The following is a 27,935-nucleotide window of genomic DNA, read 5'->3' on the forward strand; positions in this document are numbered from 1 at the left end:
GTACTATCTTTGAACCCGAGGGAATGTGCCCTCCAACAGAGCATGAATACACAATAAAATATTCCCACGTAAAGAAAATCAAGGCAGGGAATTCAAACCCATGTCACATGAATCCAAGTCAAGGCTCTTTCTGTACTGTGAGAGTCCAGCTTCATCTAACCCCTCCTTCTAAGCAAAATGAAATATACAAAAGGAAGATAGATAGACTGCCTGTTAGCTTTCCCAAAAAAAAGACATGCAGTGTGTTTGATGCGTGCTCAGGCCATATCCTGTTTGCTCGTCTTGTGGTTGGACATGGAAGCAGAGCTGGGAGCACAGTGACTTTTTGGCATAAAAGGCACATTTTAAATTCATGTAATGGCTATGTGCTGTATTCAGTATAGTCAAATAGGAAAACCTGTTCTTTTTGCCTTTACGCCAGGAGGAAAGGAGGTTACAGTAAGACATGATAATTTGAGAGAGGTGTCTGGGACAGCACAGAGCATGCGCCACTGAGACTGAACTCACTGAGGCACAAACTCTGAATTAGTCTACTTGCACAGGGTGAGCATCTCAATATTTCACAATAAGGTAGCATTCTACTAGGTCTGAATATGAAAAATGAAATCAACTGGAATGCAATTTAATGTACAATACGTTTTACTTGATGTTTTACATGACATGAGCATAGCTTGGTCTAAACAACTGACCATAATGTCTACAATGGTGGCCATGGAAGTAATGAACTTTCAGAAAATGAAAGGAGCCAGCCAGGCAGTGTATTGTGTCTCACCGTGAATGAAGCTCAATGAAGCACTGGGACACAATACATTCATGTACTCTGTGCAATGTAACCAGCCACAAGGAGGAGGAGAAGGAGAAGGAGGAGAAGGAAGGAGAAGGAGAAGGAGAAGGAAAAGGAGAAAAGGGAGAAGAATTATTATTATTATTATTATTACACCATCGTAATTATCATAATTATAACTGTGCTGCAGTCATGAGAATGAACATGTTGTAGGTGAACTAATGTAGAGCACATTCATCTCTTACAGGTCCGCCCTGCAGAGAGCTTACAGCGCCTGCTGGTGGCTTCTGGATCCCTTCGGTGGACAGACACAGCATCAGAAAGAGTGAGATGGCGTGCCTGATGCATTACATCAGCAGGGAGGGTGAAAGAGGCTTGTACCCATACAAGTGATGCTGGAGAGAGTGTAGCAGAGAGAGGAGTCCCCATTGCCCCAGCATCATGCTCTGCCCACTCCCCTCAGCAGCCGCTCAAACCACTCCGTGCCGCTGCTCTCTCCAGCCGTGCTTTTCGTCAGCAGGATGTCAGCTCCCGTTAGTCTGGCACATTTCTAAAAAATGTGCCACCTTCTCCAACATCCCGTGTTACCTGCACAAATGTCATTGATATGTATGACGACCACAAAGGGCTTGTAAAAAATAACCATTCCTTTCTTTTGTGGTTCAGCATTGTTGTTCTGTAGGTGCCTGCCATTAATTACATACATGGATGACATCACTTTGGAGAGCTCAGCGGAGAGGGCAGGTCAGCAGCTCCACTGATACATGTGCCCTCAGCACTGAATGCGGGACAATGCATCACACTGATATAAAGCACATCAGCTGAAATTAACATCCTCAATGCATTCAATACATGTAAACTTCACTTTCATTTATTTAAAATCCACTCCCTCTTACATATTTTTCACAATGTAGTTTTTCATTAAAAAGTATTGCTTTGGGACAGGTTTATGACATTTTATAGACAAGATTTCTGGATTTCTTTTATTTTGGTTTTCTCAAACATGAACATGGACTTTGACACTTTTGACTGAATAATTATACTACCATACCATTTAAAGACCACTTAAATAAAACACCACGGTAACAATAGTCAACACTGACTCGCGTTTATCCCTGAGTGGCTTCTCCAAGGCACTCTTTGGATACGATCACTATATAATGCTTATAAAAATAGCTTTCACCCCATAATATAAAAGAAACAGAGTAACACAAACAAATAAAGTCAGCATAATAACTCTGCAAATAGAGACACGCTGTGCATGCAGTAGGGCCTGGCAGCTCTGCATGTGTACATGCGCAAGTCCATGTGTGCACGGAAGACATGTGCCTCCATTCAGTTCTGCGCAACAGAGTGAATTTCCCCATCTGTCACATAACACAATGACTGTATTCAAGCATGAAATGGGAGAATGGCCAGCGATTGCCAATGCTCCCCGCTTTTCTCCCTGGGCATGATGGGTAGGTCACTTCAGAAAGGGTAACCAAGATGGCGGCTCCACTGTAGGACGAGCTGGAGTCGGTGCACAGGCCAGACTGGGGCTGGATCTGCTGTCCTGTTCCTTCTTACCTTCTCTCCAGGCTGCATTGCTTTTTCTGATGTGCATAAAGGGGGTTCTCTTCTCACAGAATATTTTCTAAAGTCTTTGTACAATTTAGTTCTTGCTCCACAGAACACTGAAGCCCTTGAATGACTCTATACAACCAAAGAAAGGTTTCTCCAGTAACCCAGCAGAGCCATTCGAAAATGACCCACAGTGCACCTATGCAACTGAAGGGAAAGGCAGGTGGGCTCAGCAGCGCCCCCTACAGGCGATGCCTATCTGTGGCGAGTCAAAACTGGCACTCCTGCAACGTGATCTAAGCACTGAAGGGTTCTGGGACGTTATCCCGAGGGTCAGGGGACAGGGTGAGGGCAGGAGAGGAGAGGGACGGGGCTACAGAAGCTCAATATTCCACTGCTGGCTGGGCCTCTCCTCACTCTCCCCATGAATGATTACATGGTTCCGATCGTAGGCCTTCCCTCCTGGAAACAGAGAGAGGAAAGGGGGGCACGGGTAGGGGAAAGAGGGGCATGCCAATCAAGGATTACTTCTGCAGTGGGTGTAACAAAACTGCTGTCCATCACCGAGCTGTGTGAGCTGTACATCAAACAAATGTGACCATTTATATGACCAGCTGAACGGCTGAATGAAGAGCCATTATTTCAACGCTCAGACTTCTTTATTTAGTTTATTTCGTAATGATTCTGTAATGCTAATGAAAACAGGTGTCAGACATGCACGCACATACATGAACATGCACAGCACTTCCAATATCATCCAGACACATGCAGACAGAAACAAATCTCACACATGATTTCACACCCAAATGTATGTGTATGTGTGTGTGTGTGTGTGTGTGGGAAGGGGGAGGAGCAAACATTGTTGGTGTCAAGGTGAGTCTCCCACCACACATCACCTCACCTTTGACACTGCGGAAAAAGCACTACAGAAGTGAAATGTAAATCAAGGACATGCACACACACACAGCAGAGGGACAGGGCTCTGTGTGGACTCACCCTTGATGTCTAACACCATGCCTGGGAAGGTCAGGCTTCTGATGATCCCGCTGGCCTGGGTGGTCCAGATCTGGGTGGGCTGGCGTGTCTCAGACCACAGCACCACCTTGGCCCCCGGCTCCACCTCCCCCATCACCTGCAGGCACATGTTGGGGGCCAGCTGCGTGTGTGAGGGTGGAGAGGGAGGAGAGGGAGAAGATGAATGAGCCATTTCACACAGTACGGTGAGCCGTCTAGTCTCTCTCTCTCTCTCTTTATTTTATGTGTTTTTTATGAGTTGGACTTAGGACGGAACCCAAAAAAATGTTATTGAGTTCATCTATTTAAACAACTCAAACAGCACCACAATAAATATAAGACTTAGGTATATTGCCCCAGTGCACAGGTGTGTAGTGTGTAAAGACCCAGTGCATTATGGGTATGTTGTGTGTAAAGACCCAGTGCTTTATGGGCATGTTGTGTGAAAAGTCCCATTGCAGTATGGGTTTGTTGTGTGTAAAGCACCAGTGCAGTATGGGTACTTTTTGTTTAAAGCCAAGCCCCAGAGCAGCATGGGTATGTTGTGTATAAAGTCCCAGTGCAGTGTGGGTATGTTGTGTATAAAGTCCCAGTGCAGTATGGGTATGTTGTGTATAAAGTCCCAGAGCAGTATGGGTATGTTGTGTATAAAGTCCCAGAGCAGTATTGGTATGTTGTGTATAAAGTCCCAGTGCAGTGTGGGTATGTTGTGTGTAAAGTCCCAGTGCAGTGTGGGCATGTTGTGTATAAAGTCCCAGTGCAGTGTGGGTATGTTGTGTATAAAGTCCCAGTGCAGTGTGGGCATGTTGTGTATAAAGTCCCAGTGCAGTGTGGGTATGTTGTGTATAAAGTCCCAGTGCAGTATGGGTATGTTGTGTATAAAGTCCCAGTGCAGTATGGGTATGTTGTGTATAAAGTCCCAGTGCAGTATGGGTATGTTGTGTATAAAGTCCCAGTGCAGTATGGGTATGTTGTGTATAAAGTCCCAGTGCAGTGTGGGTATGTTGTGTATAAAGTCCCAGTGCAGTGTGGGTATGTTGTGTATAAAGTCCCAGTGCAGTGTGGGTATGTTGTGTATAAAGTCCCAGTGCAGTATGGGTATGTTGTGTATAAAGTCCCAGTGCAGTATGGGTATGTTGTAAATGGTACCTTGTTCTTGATGAGACCGTCCTGGTAGTACCAGACATCACTCATGCCCTCCACCTGCTCCGTCACCACAACTCGACCCGACTTCATCTCCTCCACCCCTCCCTGGATGGACATGACGTGACCTCGCTCCTGGTTTTTGATGCGGAAGAAGTGGCGCTTCTGTGGGTCGTGCACACACGCACACACGCACACACACACACACACACACACGCACACACAGACACAGGAAATGCATGTCACGTTATTCCCATATAAGTATAATGCAGTGCAATGTACTGAAACCCAAGGGTAAGGGACAAACCTGTCTGACAGCATGCATGGAGCCAATAGCGGAGAGTCCACTGAACTTCAGCCAGTTGGGGATCTCTATGGGCTCCAACAGGATCTGGCGCCCCCTGTAGTTAGTGTGCTCACACACCACCCAACTGTGTGTGAGAGAGAATTTGAACAACTCCCTTTATTTAACTAGCATACGAGAGAGAGAGACAGAGAGCGAGAAAGAGAAGGGCATAGACATGTGACAATGGGTGAAAGGATAAAGATGAAACATCTACAAGAGGAGGCCATTTTGTGTCAAAGCACTGCTACAGAGGCAGCCAGGAAGACAGAGTGGCTCCCTAAGGCCTGACTCACCAGCCGCTGTTGACTCTGATTGACAGCACGTGGTTGTTGAACCCTTCGTCCACAAGGCTCGGTACCTCCGAGTCCAGAGTGACCTCACGACCTTCAAAACACTCCAGCCCAAAGAGAGAGATGGAAGGCACCGCAAACATCTGGGCGAGAGGAGAGGGAGGAAGTGCAGGAAGGAGTGATGAGGAATGAAACAAGAGAAAGAGATATAGAGGGGAGTGAGTAAGAGGAACCCAAAAAAATGTTATTGAGTTCATCTATTTAAACAACTCAAACAGCACCACAATAAATATAAGACTTAGGTATATTGCCCTAGTGCACAGGTGTGTAGTGTGTAAAGACCCAGTGCATTATGGGTATGTTGTGTGTAAAGACCCAGTGCTTTATGGGCATGTTGTGTGAAAAGTCCCATTGCAGTATGGGTTTGTTGTGTGTAAAGCACCAGTGCAGTATGGGTACTTTTTGTTTAAAGCCAAGCCCCAGAGCAGCATGGGTATGTTGTGTATAAAGTCCCAGTGCAGTGTGGGTATGTTGTGTATAAAGTCCCAGTGCAGTATGGGTATGTTGTGTATAAAGTCCCAGAGCAGTATGGGTATGTTGTGTATAAAGTCCCAGAGCAGTATGGGTATGTTGTGTATAAAGTCCCAGTGCAGTGTGGGTATGTTGTGTATAAAGTCCCAGTGCAGTGTGGGTATGTTGTGTATAAAGTCCCAGTGCAGTGTGGGTATGTTGTGTATAAAGTCCCAGTGCAGTATGGGTATGTTGTGTATAAAGTCCCAGAGCAGAGGTTAGGAGAACAAGAGGGAATGAGAGAAAAGATGCAAAAGAAAGATTTGTGGCCCTCAGGCAACATATATGTGATACAACATATACTTTATTATGTATTTCAATAATTATCTCAGTTCTATTAGATATACAAAACAAAGAGAGATTTTGACAATGTAGATGCAGTCAATACATAGAGAATCCCTCTTTAGACAACAGAGCAAAATGGTGTAATGTTGTTAAGTGTCCAGCAGGGGGTGTCTGTGAGTCTCTTACCAGAGGGATGATCTTGAGTGAACGCAGGGAACAGCTGGGGGGGCAGCCCATGCTGTCGAGATTTGGGTAATCCCCCTCTGGCAAGATGTACAGGCCTCCTGAATACTCACGCCCCTCATATACCACCCAACTGAAAAGCACACACACACACACACACACACAGGGAGAGAGAGAAAACATGTCAAACCACAAATTTAAAGTCTCCTTATCTCCTTCCTCTCTCTGGTCCATCTCTCCCACAGAGCCCCTGAGCTCCCTCACATCCTGTTTCTCTTCCTCTCTCCTCCTCTCACATCCTGTTTCTCCTCCTCTCTCTGGTCCATCTCTCCCACAGAGCCCCTGAGCTCCCTCACATCCTGTTTCTCCTCCTCTCTCCTCCTCTCACATCCTGTTTCTCCTCCTCCCTCTGGTCCATCTCTCCCACAGAGCCCCGGAGCTCCCTCACATCCTGTTTCTCCTCCTCTCTCCTCCTCTCACATCCTGTTTCTCCTCCTCTCTCCAGTCCATCTCTCCCACAGAGCACATGAGCTCACTCACATCCTGTTTCTCCTGCTCTCTCCTCCTCTCACATCCTGTTTCTCCTCCTCTCTCCGGTCCATCTCTCCCACAGAGCACCTGAGCTCGCTCACATCCTGTTTCTCCGTCGTCTCTCCTGTCCCTGTTCCAGCAGCAGCCTCTGAGACTCACCTCCCCCTCAGCACCCTGCAGGACTTGGTGAGGAACTTCTCAGGCAGAGACTCCTCGTTCTTCAGGCACAGCTGGCACTGGCCCTGGAAGTCTGGTTCGGAGTACAGCAGCACCTGAGAGACACCAGCCATGAGACACATCCCCTGTAGCTTCACTCACACAAGCTACGCTATGAACACACACACACACGTATAAAACCTTAAGAGAGATGAGACATTAAGTAACAGACGAAGAAAGAGAGATGGGCGGTTAAAGAGTATGGTGTGCTGAGTGAGAAACGAGGAGCGGAGGGGAAGAGAGAAGGAAGAAGCAGGGGGCGGGGAAGCAGATGCCTGTCAGTGGCCTTTGGGCAATGAGTGACAGAGCGAAGAGAGCTCTCTCCTCACCTGGCTCCTGCTGGTGGGAGTTTCACTGGGAGCCTGAAAGACATTAGAAATGCAGAGCGGCTGTCATTCACTAGAGCAGTCTTCAGCCTGACCTCCAGAGAGCTGCAGTGACCTCTAACCCTTTAACCCTGTTTTTCCTGACTATACCGGGATATTTAACCTCTTTCTGAAACCTGCCATTCAGACAGTAAGGCTAGTAAGGCTTTACCCATATAAGAACAGGGACAGTGAAGGGACAGAGGGCTTCCCCATGTGACTCATCAAATGCAGTGCTGCTGTCTTTTCAAAAGTAAACTGCTAATGAACTCTTTTCTTCTTCCACTTTATGTTTCACACGTATTTTGAAGAGCAAACCCTTTTCTGTCAGATGCGACAGTAACTCCTCAAAAATATGTATAAGGCTACACAAAACCCTTAAGATGCAGTGTAGAAAACATTGTAAAAGGGCATGGTTGAGGGTGATGTCAGGAAACATCCTTGAGGAGGAAGGCTGGCCACCACTGTGTCTGACTGTGGCTCCCCCTGGTGGAGAACTATGGGTACATAAAGTACGCGTCCTCAACATTTATTGGCAGTTTTCACACAAGTCTAATATTTCTGGTAAAGCTCTCACCGGTAGGATGGGCTGTATAGAGCAGATCCGATTGTCTGTGGCTCCCCAGTCCCCACAGTTGCTGTAGAAACCTTTCTCTAGGATATACTGATCACCGGAGAAATCCACATGGGAGTAGGCAATCCACCTGAAGACATGAGAGCATACTTAATACAACTAATAGCTAGTATAACTAATATCTACACAATACCAAAGCTACATCCGGTCAGTTCTGGCATCACTGCCATGAAAAAATAACACTGTTACACAGAGCCAAAGTAATGCAGCTATGGGAAATGCCACGATACTTCATAAAATACATCTATATAATAGATTTTATATTAATTATGACATTTAAAAAGTTATAATTTCATTTAAGTTTTGTCTCAAGTAATGCAATCACAATAAATAAACGCAATTGCAAAAGCGAGTGCCGAGTTTTCTTTTCCTCATTGCCAATTTCAGTTTAAATACGGCAGGCTTGCAGCTGGCCAAATTAACTACTCACATTTATGGGCTTTTAATGTCACTGAGACAGCCTGTAACCGTATTATCTCTTTCTACACTTCTGTTAACTGCAAGTCTAATTTGTGTTTTATTTACCCAAGGATGTCACCTCTGCAAGCCCCCACTGGTCTTTTAATCAACTCGTACTCATAGTTCACAATCACTGGTCAACATTCAGTGCCATACTTTCCTTGTGCCATGTCTCTCATGCGCTGTAATATTCACCTGCTCTGTGGTGTTCACCTCCTGTGCCTACGCCTCTCTCAGACTGGTAAACCCGTCACCTGCACACACTGACCCAACGGCACCCCGAGGACCGCGACTTACGCCCCGTTCAGCACGTGGATGGAGTGGGTGGAGGTCGGGAAGTTGAAAGGCTCCACGTCCGGGATGGCCTCCGTCACCTCGAAGGTCTTCTCCTCCTGGTCCTCGTCCTCCTCGTCAGGCCGGGAGAACATCACCAGCGCGGGCTCTGCGAAGTCCTGGAGGCGGGCAGAGGTCAGAGGTCAGACGGAAGGGCCCAGACCGCAGGCGGTAACGGCGCTGGTAATGAGCGGGCGGCCCATGTGACTCACCGCTCTGATGAGGCGTACAGAGCGCAGCTCAGAGTCGCACCCTCCCCACACTCTCCAGTCGTGGTAGTCCCCCTCCTCCAGCAGGTACTGGTGCCCCCGGAAGTTCTCCTTAGAGAACCCCACCCAGCTGAGCCAGAGACAGAGAGAGGATCAGACACACAAAGGGATCACACACTCTACTGTCACACAGAGACACATGCGCACACATCCACACACACCCATTCCCCTCCCAACACTGGACCGAGCAGTGTGGGTACTGGCAAACAAGCATGCACATACGCATGCACACATGCACGCACACACGCATGCACACACACATGCATACACGCACACATGAGCATGCACACACGCATACACACACGCACATATGCACGCACACACAAGCATGCACACACACATGCACATATGCACGCACACACGAATGCACACCTGGATGCGCACGCACATACATGCAGGCACACACACTCATACACACACACACACACACACAAGCAGACATACACACAGACAAAGACACAGACACAGAAAAGCACAAATGTGCACCCCATCACTCACCAGCCCCCAGTTACTCTGATGGAGCCTGCGTTGTGCATGAAAGCAGTCTGCTTCATATCAGTGCGAGTTATGAAGTCACGCAGATGGGTGTACACATCACGAGACTTCCCAGAGAAGTATGACTTATCGAAGATCACCAACTGTGAGGGACACATGAGGAAACAAAACCACAATTTCAAAGGTATGCTTCCAAACAAAAATAGCCTTTTTGTTTTAAACGGCTCATTCCCATTACCAGTAGAGCCTGTTCATTTCTGGCCAGGACCCGCCAAAATGACCGGTCCAGCGCTAGTTCAATGCTTATACGGATGTCACATTTGCACCTACACACACAAACCCAACAAACCTGAACTCATACTGAGGTCATAATCCCCATTTTACTCATTCTAAGCATTGCAAACAGTTTTCACGATTCAGTGAAAGTCATTAGTTGGCCTAGTCATGTGTGATGATTTGTCATTTGTCAGCTTGCGTGTCAGTCAGCTAGCTGGCTGTAATAACTGCAGAATTCCCACGTTTGTTAGAGTCAGAGGCTCTTACCTTTGGCTCATTGGGTTTCTCCACTCGTGGCTCCCCCTGTAAGCAAACACACAGCTGTGACTGGAAGCAGCACTCACCACAAAGCACCACATTCCACACAAACACGTCATGGATGCCAATATATGGCCATCAGTTCAACTTGTTCCCAAATGAGCTGTTCTCAACTCGATACCAACGATATTCTACATGAATATTGGAGCATGGCAAATATTTACATGGTGAAACACTTTCAAGCAAAAAGAAGAGAGAGATTACCGCTCTCCACTCACGCATACGGCATCACATCAGTGTTATTTCAGCACAACTGTGAATGTTTTAGCATAATTCACACCCATTACTCAAGCCAACTGCGCTGGCATTTCACATACTGTTGAATACTGTCATTCAGATTAATATGAATGAAGAAAGAAGAAAGAAAACCCAACACACTCAAATGAACATTCATGACTGCTGATGGGTTAAGGCACACAGTAAGTCTTTATGAGAACCCTACGGTGAGACACCTGATGTTGTAGGACCCCTGTGGTTTTTCCTTTAAGGATCAAACATGCGACTCACAATTTTGAGAGGGTGCAGGGAGCCCACGTAAGGTTGGGTGACACCCCAGGAGGCAGGGTTCGGGTACCCCCCCACCTCCAGCACGCGTGGGGCTCCTTCCATAAACGGGTGTGCGTACACCAACCACCTGCAGGAAGAAAACGGATAGGACCACAATCCCACAGGTGAGCAGCTTCACACAGGTAGCAGCTGTGTTTTTTATGGTTTGGGCTAGGCCCCTTAGTTCCAGTGAAGGCAAATCTTAATGCTACAGCATACAATCACATTCTAGACGATTTTGTGCTAACCCCAAAAGTTTGAGGAAGGCCCTTTCCTGTTTCAGCATGACTATGCCCCCGGGCACACAGCAAGGCATTTTTGAAGGCTTTTTTTTCAGTTGAATTATTAGACTATCAGAGAGCATATTTTTTTTTGTTTTTCCCTCATTATGAATAACCGGTAGTAGATGCGGGCCCATGGCCTCCCTGTAATGTCCTCTGTTGGGGAGAGCGCACACAGAGACCCATGCCCTCGCTCTCACGTGTGCTCTCACACCCCCCCCCCCCCCCGCGCCCCACCCCTCAATGGCACTCACAGCCCAGCTTTGATGATGATGGACTTGGCTTTGATGGGGAAGCCGAAGATTCTGGCGTCCTCTGAGGTGTCCCTGAAGATCACCTTCTTCCCCTCCGCGTTCTCCTCAGGGAACAGACTTATCTCAGGAACACTGTAATCCTGGCAGTGTGAGAAACACAGAGAGGCGGGGGCAGAGGAAGAACAGTGAAAGAGGGTGAGGGGGAGCAGAAGTGAGAGAGATTGGGAAAGAAGAAGAGAAACAGAGAGACAAAGGAAGGCATTGAAAGTTAGCAATACTCTATATTTTCTCATGAGTAATGTCAAAAGAAATACTGCAGCATTGGTTTTGCTGCCAATTTTAATACTCCAGTGCAGTTGTTTCTCAACCCTGGTCCTTTAGTGTGCTAGACACAATATAGTTTCATATATTTAAATGCATATTTAATATGCATCAAAATATATAATAATATTAATCATAATAATGTGCAAACATTTAAATGAGGCAATAAGTATAGGAATTTGCTGTACAGACAAATTACTATAATGGTAATTTTATAGATGGACAATCGCCATGCACAATCATATCGTATGCACAATCAATAATTATAATTATAATCACTTCGTATATTTAAATCCGATAAATTGGGCTTACAGCTTTGGTATATATGCTATATAACACCTTTTAATTATGTCTCCAGCTCAAATAAACCGCAAGATTTAAAAGTTTCCATTCCTTCAAACTCAATTTTCTCACTTACATATCTCAAACACTAGATGGTGCTATATCATGACAACATGCACAATTCCAAGAGTTCTGTTTTGGGAATTCTTTTCAAAGCATATTTCATGATGTACTTTTCTATCAGTAGAAATACATACTGAATAGCAAGAAACTACAGCACAGTACAAACACATTTCATCCACAAGGTTATCATGTTGCAAAGTCAGAGTGACATTCCCCCACTTTTGTGTGTGTAGTGTGAATTCAGGCCCACTACAACGACTACTTACAACCTGCAAAATCTACAGTCCATCCAATCCAACGTATGAACAGCTGGCTGGCCAGAACCACTTAAAACTACTGAATGTGCCGTTACTGTCTACCATCCTCAGAAACTAGTACTATGCTTATTGTTTGTTAGCATACATCCAGAAATATGTTCAATGAAGATGGAATTGAAATTGTACACAGTAAGACACCGACTTGGATAGCATACAAATTACAAAGTCTAGTGATTCATGAAAATTGCCCTTGCATTGCTGCATTTTGCAAAATCTGCGCAATGGAATATTTTACAGATTCATAAAAGTAGCATTGGAATGGGTACTACCATATCGTCTCTGTATCACTCCCTTATTCTTCATAGTTAACTACAGCAAACAACAAATGTACTGGAGGGCTGATTTGCAGCCGAACGGGACACTGGCAGACTGTTTCCAGGTTAATGCCATAATTCATGTAACACACTGACTTCTTTCCAGGTTAAAGTTATGATGTAAATAATGCACGCAGACTGTATCCAGGTTGCACTGGTTGCCAAGGACACAATGGCTTGTGAACGATCAAGCACTAACTGAGTGACAGAACAAGCTGAAATTTTCCACTGTGGAACTTGTTCTGGAATTCATGAAGGGGCACTACTGTAAAATAAGTATTCCATGGCAACATCTAACAAATTACAACTTTAGCAAACTTTTCAGAATGGATTTGGATTTTAAAAAGCACACTGTAGTCTACCAGCCTCAAAAGCACACATATTCGCACTGATGGACACAACTGCAGCAATATCCCACCTGTATGAGGGCTACAGATGTGGTTTGATCAGGAATGCTAGCAGGCAGGGTGACACCACAGAAAGCCTTCCCTGGTGACCACAATAATGGGGAAATGCTCCTACACAGGCGTGTCAACCCTTATCATGGAAATATTGGCGTGACTGTTGTGACTCACACCCCTTATCTGTACAGATAGGCAACGTGTTATGATTTATGACTCTTCTTTTATTTGTTCAACGAGTGACCGAGAAAAGAATTTAGCGAATGAATGAGAAGAATGCATTTTACAAAGAAGCAATTAGCATAGCAAGAATAGGCAGCGAAGCAATGCATTCTGACGGCTGAAAGATGGCCTACTGATAACACGAGGTTAGCCGAGAAACCACAACAAACGACAATAAGGCTGCCCGCTGCGTTACTACAGCCAAATAACCGGTTTTCAGCACAGACACCCAGGGGCACTTCCAGGGATTCTGACCCCAAAGAAAACATCTCACACTGCGCCCCGCCACCCCAGGCCACCCCATCCCTGCGCGATTACAGCACAGTTTTCGTCCTAACTCCGCCCCCCGCGCCATCACAAACATGCCACACCAGCAGACACCAACATCAGTGAAAAACAACATAACAAGACCTGAGAACTACAGGGTTCAATCTGCCATTTCCACAGTTCTGAGAGATTGGGGTTTGAAATGTGCGCCGGGTCACTGGTTTTATCATGTAGAACTTCTAAAAACCGGCTACCTAAAATCTACACTCAGGTTTTAAACTTTTGACATTTTTAAAGTCCACATTCATATAACAAATGATAAATACAGCATTTATTTGTACATAACTCATTTGGGACAAAAATTAATTTTTTATATCACTTATAACCAAGCAATTATCACGTTACGATAGGGCAAAGCACTACTTTCTGTGCAGTTACCCTTTAACCCGATCACAGCACTGGCCTTCAGCGATAAACACAATCACAACAGAATCATTGCATTCCTTCATCCCTCACCCGGACTGCTCTGCGCAGAGAACCGAAGACACACTTCCTGCTGGGCTGCGACTTCTCTTCCTCTCCACCCTCCTTTTTCTGCTCTTCCTCAGGTGATCTGAACGGGGAGGTGAGCTCAATGTCTCCTTCATCCAAAGCAACCTTTCCCCCCTTGAAGTTAGGCTTTTCATAGAGAACCCAACTGCACAGAGACAGGGGAGGAGAGAGAGGTCAGAGGGAAGGAAGGAGAGAGGGAGGGGGAAGGAGAGGGAGGTCAAGGAGAAGGAAGGAGAGAGGAAGGGGAAGGAGAGGGAGGTCAAGGAGAAGGAAGGAGAGAGGAAGGGGAAGGAGAGGGAGGTCAGGGAGAAGAAAGGAGAGAGGAAGGGGAAGGAGAGGGAGGTCAGGGAGAAGAAAGGAGAGAGGGAGGGGAAGGAGAGGGAGGTCAGGGAGAAGAAAGGAGAAAGGGAAGGGGAAGATGTACAGGGAGACATGGGGTGAGAGACAAAAGAAAACACAGATTAGTGCAAAACTCCCCATTCCCCAGCAGTGGTTTTCAAACTCGGTCCTCACAGTGTATGTTGTTGTTTTTCCAATTAAAAAAAAATATATATATATATATATTTTTTTACATCTTGATCAGTTAAGGTTGTTGAGTTTAAAATCCAAGATAATTTCTACTTCCACATAGTCTGGCATAATGCAGGTTTGCTCCTTGCCATTTTCTCTGTCATTGAGCTCTTCATTTTTCACAAACAGCTTTGCGTCAGTTACCACATGACCATACTTTCACCTGTCAGTCTATAACAAAATCATTGTGTAACCCCTTTGTAAAGAAATTATTTGTCATTCCACAAATTGAAACATTAGTTGATCTGGCGGATTAAACATTTTGGGATGTGAATGTGTAATAATTATTCTTCTTGGCAGACATAGCCATTTCTGACATAATGTTACCTAATGTCACTGCCCCACAGTGACAAAGCAGCAGTAGTGTGAGCTAGACGAGCCACAGCATTATTCACCTCAGAGACCATGTTCACATGAGCTACAGTACAGTCTGTGCTGACTTCACTGTAGATGTTCATCCTGCCAGCAGAAGCAGGGATAATGATGCTCTGTAATGACTCTCTTTCTTCCCACACCCTTTTTTCTTCTGCTCTTCCTCCCACTTTCAAAGGTTATAAAAGATTTCACACATCAAAAGATTTTTAAGCAGCTACATAGGCACAGCTGAGGGTGATCCAGTTTCCAATGCATTTCAGCACATGAGCATGTAAGATCAAGCAGCGTTACCCCTCCTGCTTCCAAAACAAAATGCACTAGAATGCTACCTGATGCCCAAACCAACAGATTGTTTGTACAGTCTCCCTCACTTCTCAAAATTCTCTCTGCCTCCTCTCCACATTTACTATTCCATCTCTGCCTTGTGATCTCTCTCCCTCTCTCTCCCTTGCGCTCTCTCACTCTCTCTCTATTCCCTCTCTTCCCCCTCTCTCGCCTTCTCTCTCCCTCTCGCACCTTTCTCTCTCTATCCTCTCTCTCGCTCTCTCCCCCCTCTTTCCCCCATCTCTCCCTTGCTCTCTCTCGCTCTCTCTATCCCCACTCTCTCTCTTTCGCTCTCCCCGTCTCCCTCTCTGGAGGGCAGAGCAGAAGATGCATGTTCAGACTGATCCTGAGCTATGCATCTGCTACACACAGCCTCAGCCACAGGACAGGAGAGAAAGGTTGTGTGCCATGCCAGATGCCCAGAGCATGCATATCCAGGTGCCTGCTGGATTTGTCCACCACGCATGTGTGAAACTGGGCCTACAACAGAGACAACAGAGTGGCACGATACTGCAGGGAACTGCATCAGCACGGATTGCTCCATTAAGTGATTAAACACCCTTGGCAGGCACCCTTATCTAGATTAAATATAGTAGTTTATATTTAAGTTGCACCTTTTCCTTTTACACAGTTGGACATTTGCCAAAGCGTTGTAGGGCTTAATACCTCAATCAAGGGTTGAACAGGGATGCTCCCCTTCCACCGAACAGGCACGCTGTTCAAACCCTCTGAACCTGGCAGGTGATGCCATGGGGTCAGGAGTATGTAGTGTATCAGCCAAACCTAAATCTCATAGACTGTCAAGCGGCTCAGTTGTAGGCTATGCCCCACAGTCAAGATATTACATTTGCCATTTTGGCACACACTCTTAGAGTGACTCAAACAGACTAAATTTTCACATACAAGCCATTTATACAGCTGGCTATTTTACTGAAGCAAATCAGGTTAAGTACCTCACAGAGTCTGGAATCAAACCCGCAACCTTTGCGTCACAAGCCCTAAGTTCCCTAAGCATTATACTACACTGCCATCCTTGGGAGAACCACGCTAGCCTGCATTAGTAGGACACAATTTGCTGTGTCCTAGCGGATAAGCCAGCCAGGGTTCCATAGGTCTCTGCTGAACTGGTTCCTCCCAACACTCCAGATGCCTACAGGCTACCCATCCCCAGTGAGACACTGCTAGCACCCTCTGACGGCTGCTAGCTCTCCTGCAGTACTGCGTGGGTTGTAGTGTGTAAAAGAGCAGCTGCTGAGTGCACTGGAGAAGTTCTCCTGCTTCAGCTGTAGTGCATTGATCAGCGTTACTCTCCATGTCTGTGGCAGTGACTATAGGCCTCTGGGACAGCCTGGAGCAACCAACAGGTTCTACAGAAAGCCGAGGCCGCACCTCCTTGCATTAATGGGATCAAGCGGATTTAATCCACCGCAAAATGCATCTTAAAGGTCAATGAGGAACAGAAACAAGCAGTCAGCAGCATAAAGCAGATAGGAACAGGCACACTCCTGGTATATAATTAACCGTGTGCGTGTCTGATCAGGCATGTCTGAGGTGCAGCTGGTGTGTTGCTGGGTGTATGACTTCATGTGTGCACGCGCGTCTGTGTGCGTATGTTCAGGAGTGTGAGGCCCGGACGGCGAGTCGTGTGATTGGCGGTGTGGGACGTGTGTGTGGTCACTTACCCTCCTCTGACCACACGAATGTAGATGGTTTCTGGAAGATCCCAGGGTGTGGCATCGATGACATCACTGCGTATCTCAATCCTCTCACCACTCAGGCCTGGCTCAGTAAAAATTAACATCTGTGAAAGGTAAGAGATGGCTTTAGGCATCTGAGGCTGTCCACAGAAGGGCCCAGGGGTGCTGGTGTGTCTCTCTCTTACTGAGATACTGAGGGCTTTATTAGTAACACACCGCTACTTGCTTAAATTTCCCATCTCCCTTTTTTCCAGGGTATTTACTAAGGGATGGCCAAGCTCATGATACAATTGCAGTGCCTGTAACCTTTTGGATGAAGACACAATTCCATTTAACAGAAAACTACTGACATTGACCCGACTGTAATCATCTGTCTTTGGAGGCAAAAAGTGCATCTAGGGGCACTAAGTATTCCCTCAGGGGCACAAATCACCTACAGTAGACTGTTCCCACAGCAACTGCAGGACTAAACGGAACATCGTCAGGAGCACATATCAGACGGGTACATTTCCACTGACAGAGGAATATGCTCAAACAAGCCCACAGAAAGCAGACAGATAAGTTTCTGTTGGGGAAGGAGAGTGGATACATCACTCTGACGTTATTAAAGATAACCCTTTATGACATGTAAGCATAATCATGCTGGTAACAGAGCCTAACTGCCTACCGCTGCACACAATATTCAATAAACAAACAAAAGGAAGTAGAAAGGTCAAAATGTGCGTTTCAAGCTATTTAAAGCCCAATGTTTCCTTTGATATGCATGCAGAAGGTTTGGTCCCTTGGCACTGAATTAAAGTGTAGTGAAGGATGAACAATTTTATTACCAAGGGAGGGTGTTCACACATTCAAACGTGGGGGAGCGGCACCATCTTGTTCTGCGAAACTTAACTTGCTCCTGGCAACTGTCACTTCTCTGCATTTTCTAGAGTGCAGCCATGGCTATATTTCATATTGTCTTTTATTTAGTGGGGTACAAATGAACATTGCATAACACAATATTGCCAAAGGCGTAATTTTGGTGAGCTCCTTTATCCCAAATCTCTGCAGCTCAATAAACCAACTGGAGGCTGACAGGAAAGGCAGGTGTGTAATAGCTGAACATGCAGCAGTTTCAGGTATGGGAACCTTCAAGGGGCCAGACCCCCACGGGTGTTTCAGTTATGAGCCAGTTACCAGTCGTGACAGATTGGGAGACGTAGTCTAGGTAAGGCTCAAACGTACTCCATTACTTTAAGCACTGGACTTCATTTCCCATGAGCAGCCTTGAGACTTGAGGAAACATGAAGGAACAGAGGTGGGTGGAGAGCTGGACATGTTCAACACTCATGCCTCAGGACACATCAGCCCAAGCAAGGGGTGTTGCAGACACACACACACACAGCAGTGCACACACACACACACACACACACACACACACAGCAGTGCACACACACACACACACACACACACACACAGCAGTGCACACACACACACACACACACACACACACACACAGCAGTGCACACACACACACACACACAGCAGTGCACACACACACACACACACAGCAGTGCACACACACACACACACACACACACAGCAATGCGCACATACTCACACAGATCCACGTTCACTGAATTTCACTCACCTTTCCTGGTCGCGGGTTAAGCTTGCCATGCTCCTTCTCCTTGGTGCGCTGCACACAGACAAAGAGAAAGAGAAAGATCCCTCTTAGACTGGACAGCCTTCAGCAAACAGTAGACAGAAGGTTCACGACTCCCAGTTCACCTCACCTGCTTATACATCTGTATTTCCCTCCATATGGTTTATTACTTCTATCTACTTGTTATCTACCCTTTTTCAGATACCCATCACATTCAAAGATACACGTCAGCATGTCCTACTGCCTGTTGCCCGAGAGTAAACAAAATTAACAGACATGGCACTTCAGAGTAAAGGTAAATTAAACATGTTATAAAATCAACCATACTGAGGAGATGTGTGTTCATAAAATGTAGTGAGACATTTGTGCTTACACATTAGGGAAGGTATCATATTAAACTAATTAGCATGTTTGAAACTGCAGTTCAATGCAGAAAATATGCCGTACATCCCTAGGGCAGCAAATACTTTTCATGCCTTACTTTGCACACGATATGTCAGAAGGGGATGCAGCAGAGACAGACCAACAGGTCTATGCACAGGTGGACACACAAAGAACCACGTGACTGAAACCAGCAGAACACCCACGCACAGTGGATCCGTGTACAGGCAGACAAACGGAGACAGGTGCTTAACTCACAGGCTACCCTGCAAACACAAGCAGGAGAATAGCAACCCACGCAGACAGGGGTAATAGGTGGACAGGCCAATGAAGATTAAGATGTTTAGGCTACACCTTGGTACACACAGCATGAATGTAGTGGCATTATCCCGTGAGCTTCCCCAGGACTCAACAATCCAAAAGACAACTGAGCGAAAGAGGGCAGAAATGTAGGTCTCAGCGTCTGTGTTACTGATTAACACACAAGGCCGTGTCAGTCCTCCTCTGGGGGAATGCGAGCAGCACATGAAGGCCACAGTGTGCCTGGGGGGGGAATGCTTGAGTGCTACAGTGTCCCAACAATGGAACGCAATGAGAAAGTGCAAAGCGTATGAATGAATAAATACCTCCCGCTCACTCAGCAAGGGGGGGATGGGGGGTGTACATGACTAGTAGACTAGCACAGGGTCCCTGTCAGGCGTGTGGAATATCAGTGTCTCTCTGGCGCCAGGGTAGCATTATTTTCACATGGCCCTCTCCTGCCCTGTCCTGGAGAACAGGTTTGGCCGATGGCTCGCGGTGACAGAGGCGTGAGAGTGACACGCTCGTCACAGGCCGGCAGCGCGGCCGGTTGCCAGGTTCACAGCCGGGCGCTCGCACCCCCGGGCAGGGAACGCGGCGGGAATGCACAAACAGGCCAGCAGAATGCTCGGCCGCGGAGGGTTAAGGGGACGGCTCTCATGCGTTTTTTGCCCCGTTGCCGTGGTGTTTCCTTTCCGCTCGGGTCTTCACCCTCTCCGGTGTCTGTGTCCTATTGTGCTGCTGAAAATGAGAGGAATTTCCGGAGCTCGGTTTACCTCCAGCAGAGAGGTCACCCTGGCCCCCTGCACTGACAGGGTCACTCAGAGCTGGTTCGGCCTGCTCTCCCTGATCAGTATCCATGGCTAAACCCTCCCCCCTCCCCCCGCCCCCAGCGTACAGTGAGCCAGTGAGTGAGGATGCACATTCACCAAGAGTGACGCCAACCAAGAGCTATCTGCCCCCTGCCCGCTCACAGGAGAGGATTTTGCGCTGTGAAGAGAGATCACCATTCTGGCATCCGTCTCCTCCTTCTGAGAGAGATGATGACCTCACCCACTAAGAACACCTCCCTGACTGTGTGTTTTGGAAGCAGGTCCCTTGTAGGAGCCAACGGCATACACACGCACATGCATGCACGCAAGCAGACACAAGCAGACACTCAAACGTGCACACACACACGCACACACGCACGCACACAAAACACACACACACACACACACACACACAAATGCACACGTACAGGCACATGCATGCATGCACACACAAACGCACAAACACACACAAACACACACACAACACACACACACACGCACACGCACGCACACACACAAAAACACACACACACACACACACACACACACACACAAGCACACACACAAATGCACACGTACACGCACATGCATGCATGCACACACAAACACACACAAACACACAAACACACACACACACTCTCACACACACACACACACACACACACAGGAAGGTGACCCTCACATGGTGAAGAGACTCTGGTGGCTGCTGTCCTCCCTGGATCACACAGTCCACTGTGACACAGGCGACATCATCACATGCTTCTGACAGTTCAGCTCTGTCAGTGAGGGGGCTGGCAGAAACCAATGACTTTGGCTCACCATTACAGTCGTGCTCATAACCGTGACATCACAGCCATCGTCACAGTTGTAAATGTGACAGTAATGCCACAGCTTTGCTCCCTGTGCTGTCAGCAACATTAACTGTCGGAATGTCTTACAGGACATCACATGCAAAGATTTAGATTATGCCAATAAGATGATTCTGCGGCCCGCTGATTATTCCTAGTGTGGTGTGTACCTGCGCGCCCCCCCCCCCACGACCCCCAAGCCCATTCGCATGGAGCACAGAATGCCCTGGGACGTTCTGTGTTCCCCGGGGCGAGGGGTGTGGATGGTTTTCAGCAGAAATGGGAGGCTGTGCTCAGACATGCAAGCGCTGAATGAGACTGAGGCAGCTTAATTGTTTAATCTCTCCGCCCTCCCGCGATGACACGCTTCCATCAACACGCTGTCAGAGGAGAGGCACGGGACTGACGCATAAGAAAGGGTGCGGTGTGGCCATGCAGGACCTGACACATAGCAGAGGGTGACACAAACCACAACAAGAGGCGGGAGGGTGCAAATGCAAAACTAGTACCACCAATAATAATAATACTGATAATGATCGTAATCACCATAACATTCCAGCCGTTCTTCTCCCCGCACGCTCTCACTTCCTAAGAACACACTCTCTTGCACAATGTAGCTGAACAATAACCGAGTCCGATCAAACGACACTTCGGCTCCATGCACAATGGAAGGGGAGACTCCCAGAAGCCCCTGCGGCGGGCTTTCAGTCTGCAGTGGCCGTGGTTCTGCGCTCCGTTTTCCCTGAGAATTCCCCTGAAACTCTAGCCGGCGCGCTTTGTGGTGCATTGTGCCCCAGCAGCGCGGGGCAGGAGGGGGCTGTAAGAGCCAGGAGCGGGACGGGCGATAAACGCTCCCCCCGCCCAGAAACTCCCAGCAGACCATAGCCTTTCAGCGTCCCAGACACGGGGAACCACAGCGCTGGGAAGAGCTGCAGAGCTGAAGAGCTCAGAGAGAAGCGCCGTCCCAGCCTGGCCTGGCCTGGCACGGCTAAAAGCACAGGGAGCTTCAAAGAGGCACAGAAACCAGATCTGAGACCCAACTGAGTCAACAGATACTACAGAGGACACCGCCATGTCGCTTTACTGCCGCTTGTTTGCTCTTCCAGGCCAGGCTGGCTTTCACAGATATGCCCAGGCATGACATGCATTTACATGTATTTTCCTAGATAATTCTGATTAAATAACGCGCTCAGAGGTCCATCAGCAGTTCCTCCGCTGGGGACTTTGACGCAGAGCCTTCTGGTTTGCAGCCCAGTATGATAACCACCATGCCACACAGTAGCTTTATTAGATCCTCCAAGCAGCTGTACGTTGAAATGTTGCACATTAAAAGAATTTAAACGGCAGCTGCAAGTGTACGTGTGTGTGTGTGTGTATTGTTCATATGTGTATGTTTTTATGGGAGTGTGTATGTGTATGTGTTCATGTGTAAGTGCGTGTCTGTATGTGTTATATATTTGTGCTTGTTTATGTGTAGATTTATGTGAATGTCAGTGTTCTAGAACTCCATTGCTTTCAATTAGCAGTAGTGATGGTTACAGCAGCATTAGAATGTTCAGTTAAGAACAGTCTAATCACGTATTTGTATAAAAGCTTCAGAACACTGGCACTGCGACTGTCAGCTCATCTGCCCGGGCTGGCATGTTTACACAGAGTCAGTTCCCTCTCCCTAGTCCAGTTCTCTGGAACTCAGATAGCAGAAGAACTGGACCTTTACCTCGGCTAATTTGCATGGTTGTGACAGGTTATTTGCCGTGCTGCTGGGAGGAAACTCTCATGCACCGCGACAGGCTCAGTCACGGTACCTACATACATACCTGCTATCTTTCCCTCCCTCCAGGTTATATCTGTACCTTAACACTCACCTGCGGGAAAACACAGTATGCACTGTGGAGTGGATTTAAAAAAGCATTATTACTCAATGCTGAAAATGGTAAAACTGAATAGGATCCCTGGCTGGAGGAGGGGGGGACACACTGCTACCCTGTGGGCCGTTGCCTAAAGCTGCACACAGACAGGAGGGATGGGCGCTCAGGAGCACTGGCACTGGTGACATGAGCTGGCAGCCGTGCCCCTCGCGTTCACTTCAGAGGAGCGGGACGGAACAACACCCTGCATTGCAGGATATTAATTCACCACTGAGTAAACACACGCTGCCTAACAGCTGAGATCCAGCCTGCAGAAACACACCATCCAGCTCCCGTACTGCACGCCCTTACTGCGGTCTTGAACATAACGATGCTAATTAAAATAAGTTCACAGACCACAAATACAGACTAATTATCTAGAAAACACGAGGAAGCATTCACTGCCCTCCTCCATTTCATTTCTCCTATTCAATTCTCAATTCTTTCACCCTGACTTTGATCACATAGCATGCTGCTTATTTCTGTATGAAAGTTTGAAGTCCAATAAGGTCAACAGAAATTGGGGATACCACACCAGCCAGTATAATGGTGGACAGCAAACCCACAATCCCTGTAAAATAAAAAACTGACCTTGAAGCTAACGGTTAAATGCACTCAGTGCATGAACACACACAAACTGATATCAGTGCATTCGTTCACACACACACACACACACACACACACACACACACCCCCCCTCTCCCTCGGGGTACTCACATAGGCATCGGGGAAGGCCCTGTACTTGATGACAGCAGGCCTCTCTGGTTCTGGCTGGGGGGTAAACTGGGAGCCCATTTTTGCGAGGGGGGAGTCCACACTGAGGCTGCGCTGCAGTTTGCCGTGGGGGTCTGTGGAGGGCGAATGGAGCAGATCCAGGGGGCTGGAGGGCCTGTGGCTCAAACCAAGCTCCCCCAGGGAACTGTGGGAAAAGCCTAGCTCCCCCAGGGGGCTGTGGGTAAAGCCTAGCTCCCCCAGGGGACTGTGGGTAAAGCCTAGCTCCCCCAGGGGACTGTGGGTAAGGGCCGGCGGGCGGCTGACGCGGAGAGGCTCGGGCGCCTCGGCCAGCGAGCTGGTGGGGGACATGAGGAAGGAGAAGCGCTCGTAGCGGGAGGAGCCCGGAGGCTCCGGCCCGGGCTGGCCGGGGGCGCTGCTCATCCTGTCCATGGAGGGGCCGGCGTCGGGCAGAGAGGACGCGCGCGCCAGCGGCCGGGCGGCCTGCGGCTTCCCGTTCTCCAGCCGGTAGCCGGAGAAGAGCAGGCTGCCTTCCAGCCGGGAGGGGCTTGGAGAGGAGCTGCCGTTGAGCTGGGGCGAGGAGGAGCCGTCGGGCGACAGGCCGCCGCCGGGGCTGCTCTTGCGGAAGACGATGCTGCTGTCGGCGGAGGCGCGCAGCGGGAGGGAGCGCGGGCCGTCCACCTCGTGCTGCCTCTTCATCATCTCCAGCGGGGTGGGCATGTCCTTGGGCGAGCTCCTCTTCAGGCCCAGGTCCTGGGGCAGGCTGCCCGTGCCGTTCTGGGCCCTGGGGGCCTGCACCGGGGAGTCCTCCACAATAGGGGGGAGGGAGGTGATGGCGGATAAGGGGGGAGGCCGCGATACTCTCTGTCTCTGAGGAGGCTCCATGCTCTTGAGGGTGTCCACCAGGTTGTCCATGTCGTGGGGGCTGCTGATGTCGGGGGAGGTGGGGGAGGGAAGCAGATCCACTCGCGTGGCTTTGAACAGTCCCGAGAGAGGAACCTCCGTCTGCGTCGGGGAGAGGCTGCGGTCTGACAGCCAGCGCGAGTCCGAGCCTGAATTTATCCCTCCCTCCCTCGCTCGCTCCTCTGCAGGTGCAGCTGGCTCCGCCCTGTCCCAGCCCCCGAGCTCACGCTCCCAGCTCCACTGAACTTCGCTCCTCTCGCTGAATGAGTGGCTGTTGCTGTGGGAACCGGGCTTTTCCGGGGACGGCGCGGACAGACCTGCTTCCTGGTTGGTCCCAGGGGAAAAGAGGTATTGTGTGTCCAGGAAGGCGGGGGAGTAGTACGAGTTTAAAGAACCAAGGGACTCTGAGCCGAACTGAGGCGAACTGCGGGGCGTGACCTCTCCAGGGGCGGGTCTGTCCTCCCGAGACAGGACCTCCCGCTGCCCCTCGGTCCCGGCCGGGGCGCGGTCATAGTCGTACGGCGCTGCTGCAGGGCTGGAACTGAAGTCCTCTCCGGGGTCTTCGGAGCTGCTGACCAGGGACAACTTGCGGAAGCGGTGCAGCCCGTCTTCTTTGACATCTCGGGCCGGACTGCGCTTCAGGCTGAGGGTGGTGCTCAGGACCCCGTAGCCAGAGTTCATGGTGTCCGGATCCTCCCGAATCCCAGGACTCAGACACTCTTCTACAGCCGCCCAGGGACCCGACAGATCATCCAGGAACCTACCAACCCTACACACAGACAGGCAAGGAAAACGGCAAGCAAAAAATCAGTCATGATTTACCATGTGCTGCACCTCTGCGATGCTGAAAATGCCTGTGACCTGTTTCAGTGTTCCGAGTATACAGTATTTGCCATTGCAGTTGCAGAAAATTTCAGTTAAACAGGACTTTATAAGTAACAAATAAGAGTTGGAAAATGTAACCCACTAAGAGGAAGGTGTCAGTGGCCATTTTAGCATTTGGAATTTTTTTTAAGTTTTGGATAAATCCTCCCCTGACCTCTCCTCTGAGTGCTCCGATGCTTTATTGGTTAAATTAAAAGGGTATTTAATAGTGAAAGCCCTCTTTTAAGTGAAAACATTTATCACAGTACTAGTTTAAAAGAATTACACTATACCTTTAACGTAACATCAAAATTTACAATATTTCAACAGCAAATTAGGAAGTATAGCAGTATTGTTAAAAGTCTTGCTAATTGTGTTAAATGTTAATATTATACTCAAAGCCAAAGAAAAAGGCAAAGAATATGCCAGTTCCAGTGCACCATTACAAAGCGCACTGCACAAAAGTGCTCTGCCTGGTTCTGTTAATGGTTAACGACTTGAGCCTAACTGAATAACCGCAGAGAAAAACACAAGCAGACAGTATTTTTTAATCATATAATTATCACACAATGTGCGCATCACACTGTTCCCGCAGGATTAATTTAAAATGACAGCTTGGTCTTTTACCTCCCAGAACAAAACGTGTCTACAAAAGGGCAACATATTACCATGGTCCATTTTATGAAATCACCCACATTATAAATGACTCAAAGTACACCTTTAATCCACCTTAATGCCACAGAAAGTTCAGTGTTTCCCTCTGGCTTGGCGACCTGTGCCAAATCCGTTCAGATTCCTTTTCATCAGGACAAGAAATTTGCTATCAAAGTTTATTTTTATCTATCTAAAGAATGTTCATAGAGCCCTATCTAGATGGCTGCAAGCATAGTTCATGAGATGTTCTAAGGACAGATTCCACGTAGTAACATGCAGTATTGCAAAACAATTATATTATAAATATATAAACAATTTACTCCTGAGGGGTGGAAAACCACAAACACAGAGCAGGATGAAGGAGGACACTTTTCCCTCTAAACCTGAGTGGCAATGAAAGACAAAATGCATAGAAAAGGCTGCTTACTTTGGGAGGATAATACAATTAAAACTCATTTGTGGCAACATATACAAATGAACCTTGCAGCATGATAGTGCTGCAGCATTATCAAATTATCTTTGGAGGAGAGGGTGTGGTTTCCTTGAACCAGGTGGTGACTGTGCCCCAGTCCCTGCAGGACTGCGTGGGCTGACATGTCAAAGAAGCGTAAAAGGTCACACGTGTAATGTTATTTCATTGCGACATGTTAGGCATGCTAATAAAGTAAAACCCAGCACTGATTCACTCTGGGATTCAGCCCATAGCGGTAATCTGCCAATTACCTATCAGATGAAAGCTAACTCGCCTCTGTGAAGCAGTGAAAAATTAATGCACGACAGGTTGATTCAACACAAGTACAGCGGTGCGGGGGTGCGATTAGCGAGCGCATCCCTGTCCAGCTGGCACACGGCCCACCGCAGAGAACCTGAGCGTTTCCACACCCTCCCTCAGTCTTCACCTCGCTCCTACTGCAGAACAAACACGCCGTTCCTCACCTCCGTCTTTCACACCAAAAGTATGACATAAATGCACCCAGGAACTCAAGAAGCTATTCTGATGAGCACCAGGCAGCCCTGCCGTGTGCAGCACCCCTGAGGAGCACCAGGCAGCCCTGCCGTGTGCAGCACCCCTGAGGAGCACCAGGCAGCCCTGCCGTGTGCAGCACCCCTGAGGAGCACCAGGCAGCCCTGCCGTGTGCAGCACCCCTGAGGAGCACCAGGCAGCCCTGCCGTATGCAGCACCCCTGAGGAGCACCAGGCAGCCCTGCCGTATGCAGCACCCCTGAGGAGCACCAGGCAGCCCTGCCGTTGCACACCTGGGGGCCAGGCAGCCCGTTCGCACCCTGAGGAGCACCAGGCAGCCCTGCCGTATGCAGCACCCCTGAGGAGCACCAGGCAGCCCTGCCGTATGCAACACCCCTGAGGAGCACCAGGCAGCCCTGCCGTATGCAGCACCCCTGAGGAGCACCAGGCAGCCCTGCTGTGTGCAGCACCCCTGAGGAGCACCAGGCAGCCCTGCCGTATGCAGCACCCCTGAGGAGCACCAGGCTGCTGTGCTGTATGTAGCACCCCTGAGGAGCGCCAGGCAGCCCTGCTGTATGCAGCACCCCTGAGGAGCACCAGGCAGCCCTGTCGTATGCAGCACCCCTGGCGAGCGGTTAGCTGGTAGCCAGTAGTTAGCCGATAGTTTAAACAGTTCAGTAACTGCCTTTCGTGTGTGAAAAATGAGTACAGGCAGCTGAGTCTTTATATGTCTGCTGCAATACTAAGCATCACATATGGGCAATCATAAATATGAAGTACAATATAATGATTGTAGTCACAGCCAGTCTCACCCTTTACTATTATACAGATAGGTAAGGTGGAATCAGATGGTCAGCTGGCCGCCATGATGACCTATAAACTTCTCTCCAGTTTCCAGACTCAACATCACTGGAAGCCTCATGTCTTTTAAAACTGAATGCGGGGAGGGTGCTATGCATTATTTGCACATGTGTATGTGGAAATGAATGCTTTGAGGAGAATTCAC

General features: G+C 48.3%; 1 protein-coding gene across 4 annotated transcripts in view; it reads right to left on the minus strand.

Moving 5' to 3' along the window:
* Positions 1-1,633: 1,633 nt before the first annotated feature.
* Positions 1,634-27,935, minus strand: part of crybg2 (crystallin beta-gamma domain containing 2) — a 50,060-nt gene continuing 23,758 nt past the window's right edge. For all 4 annotated transcript variants that reach the window (XM_064347220.1, XM_064347219.1, XM_064347218.1 and 1 more), the window contains 19 exons: positions 23,531-25,217; positions 18,551-18,598; positions 16,906-17,024; positions 13,919-14,099; positions 11,156-11,295; positions 10,582-10,708; positions 10,024-10,059; positions 9,484-9,623; positions 8,929-9,055; positions 8,681-8,835; positions 7,868-7,994; positions 7,255-7,287; positions 6,869-6,981; positions 6,182-6,311; positions 5,144-5,283; positions 4,812-4,935; positions 4,511-4,669; positions 3,344-3,503; positions 1,634-2,809 (listed from right to left, as the gene is read on the minus strand). In XM_064347220.1, the coding sequence (XP_064203290.1) occupies positions 2,721-2,809; positions 3,344-3,503; positions 4,511-4,669; positions 4,812-4,935; positions 5,144-5,283; positions 6,182-6,311; positions 6,869-6,981; positions 7,255-7,287; positions 7,868-7,994; positions 8,681-8,835; positions 8,929-9,055; positions 9,484-9,623; positions 10,024-10,059; positions 10,582-10,708; positions 11,156-11,295; positions 13,919-14,099; positions 16,906-17,024; positions 18,551-18,598; positions 23,531-25,217 (3,835 nt within the window). In that variant the 3' untranslated portion in view covers positions 1,634-2,720. The remainder of the gene's footprint in view (positions 2,810-3,343; positions 3,504-4,510; positions 4,670-4,811; positions 4,936-5,143; positions 5,284-6,181; positions 6,312-6,868; positions 6,982-7,254; positions 7,288-7,867; positions 7,995-8,680; positions 8,836-8,928; positions 9,056-9,483; positions 9,624-10,023; positions 10,060-10,581; positions 10,709-11,155; positions 11,296-13,918; positions 14,100-16,905; positions 17,025-18,550; positions 18,599-23,530; positions 25,218-27,935) is intronic.

This window comes from Anguilla rostrata, chromosome 8 (assembly GCF_018555375.3).
Source record: "Anguilla rostrata isolate EN2019 chromosome 8, ASM1855537v3, whole genome shotgun sequence".
Lineage (NCBI taxonomy): Eukaryota > Metazoa > Chordata > Actinopteri > Anguilliformes > Anguillidae > Anguilla > Anguilla rostrata.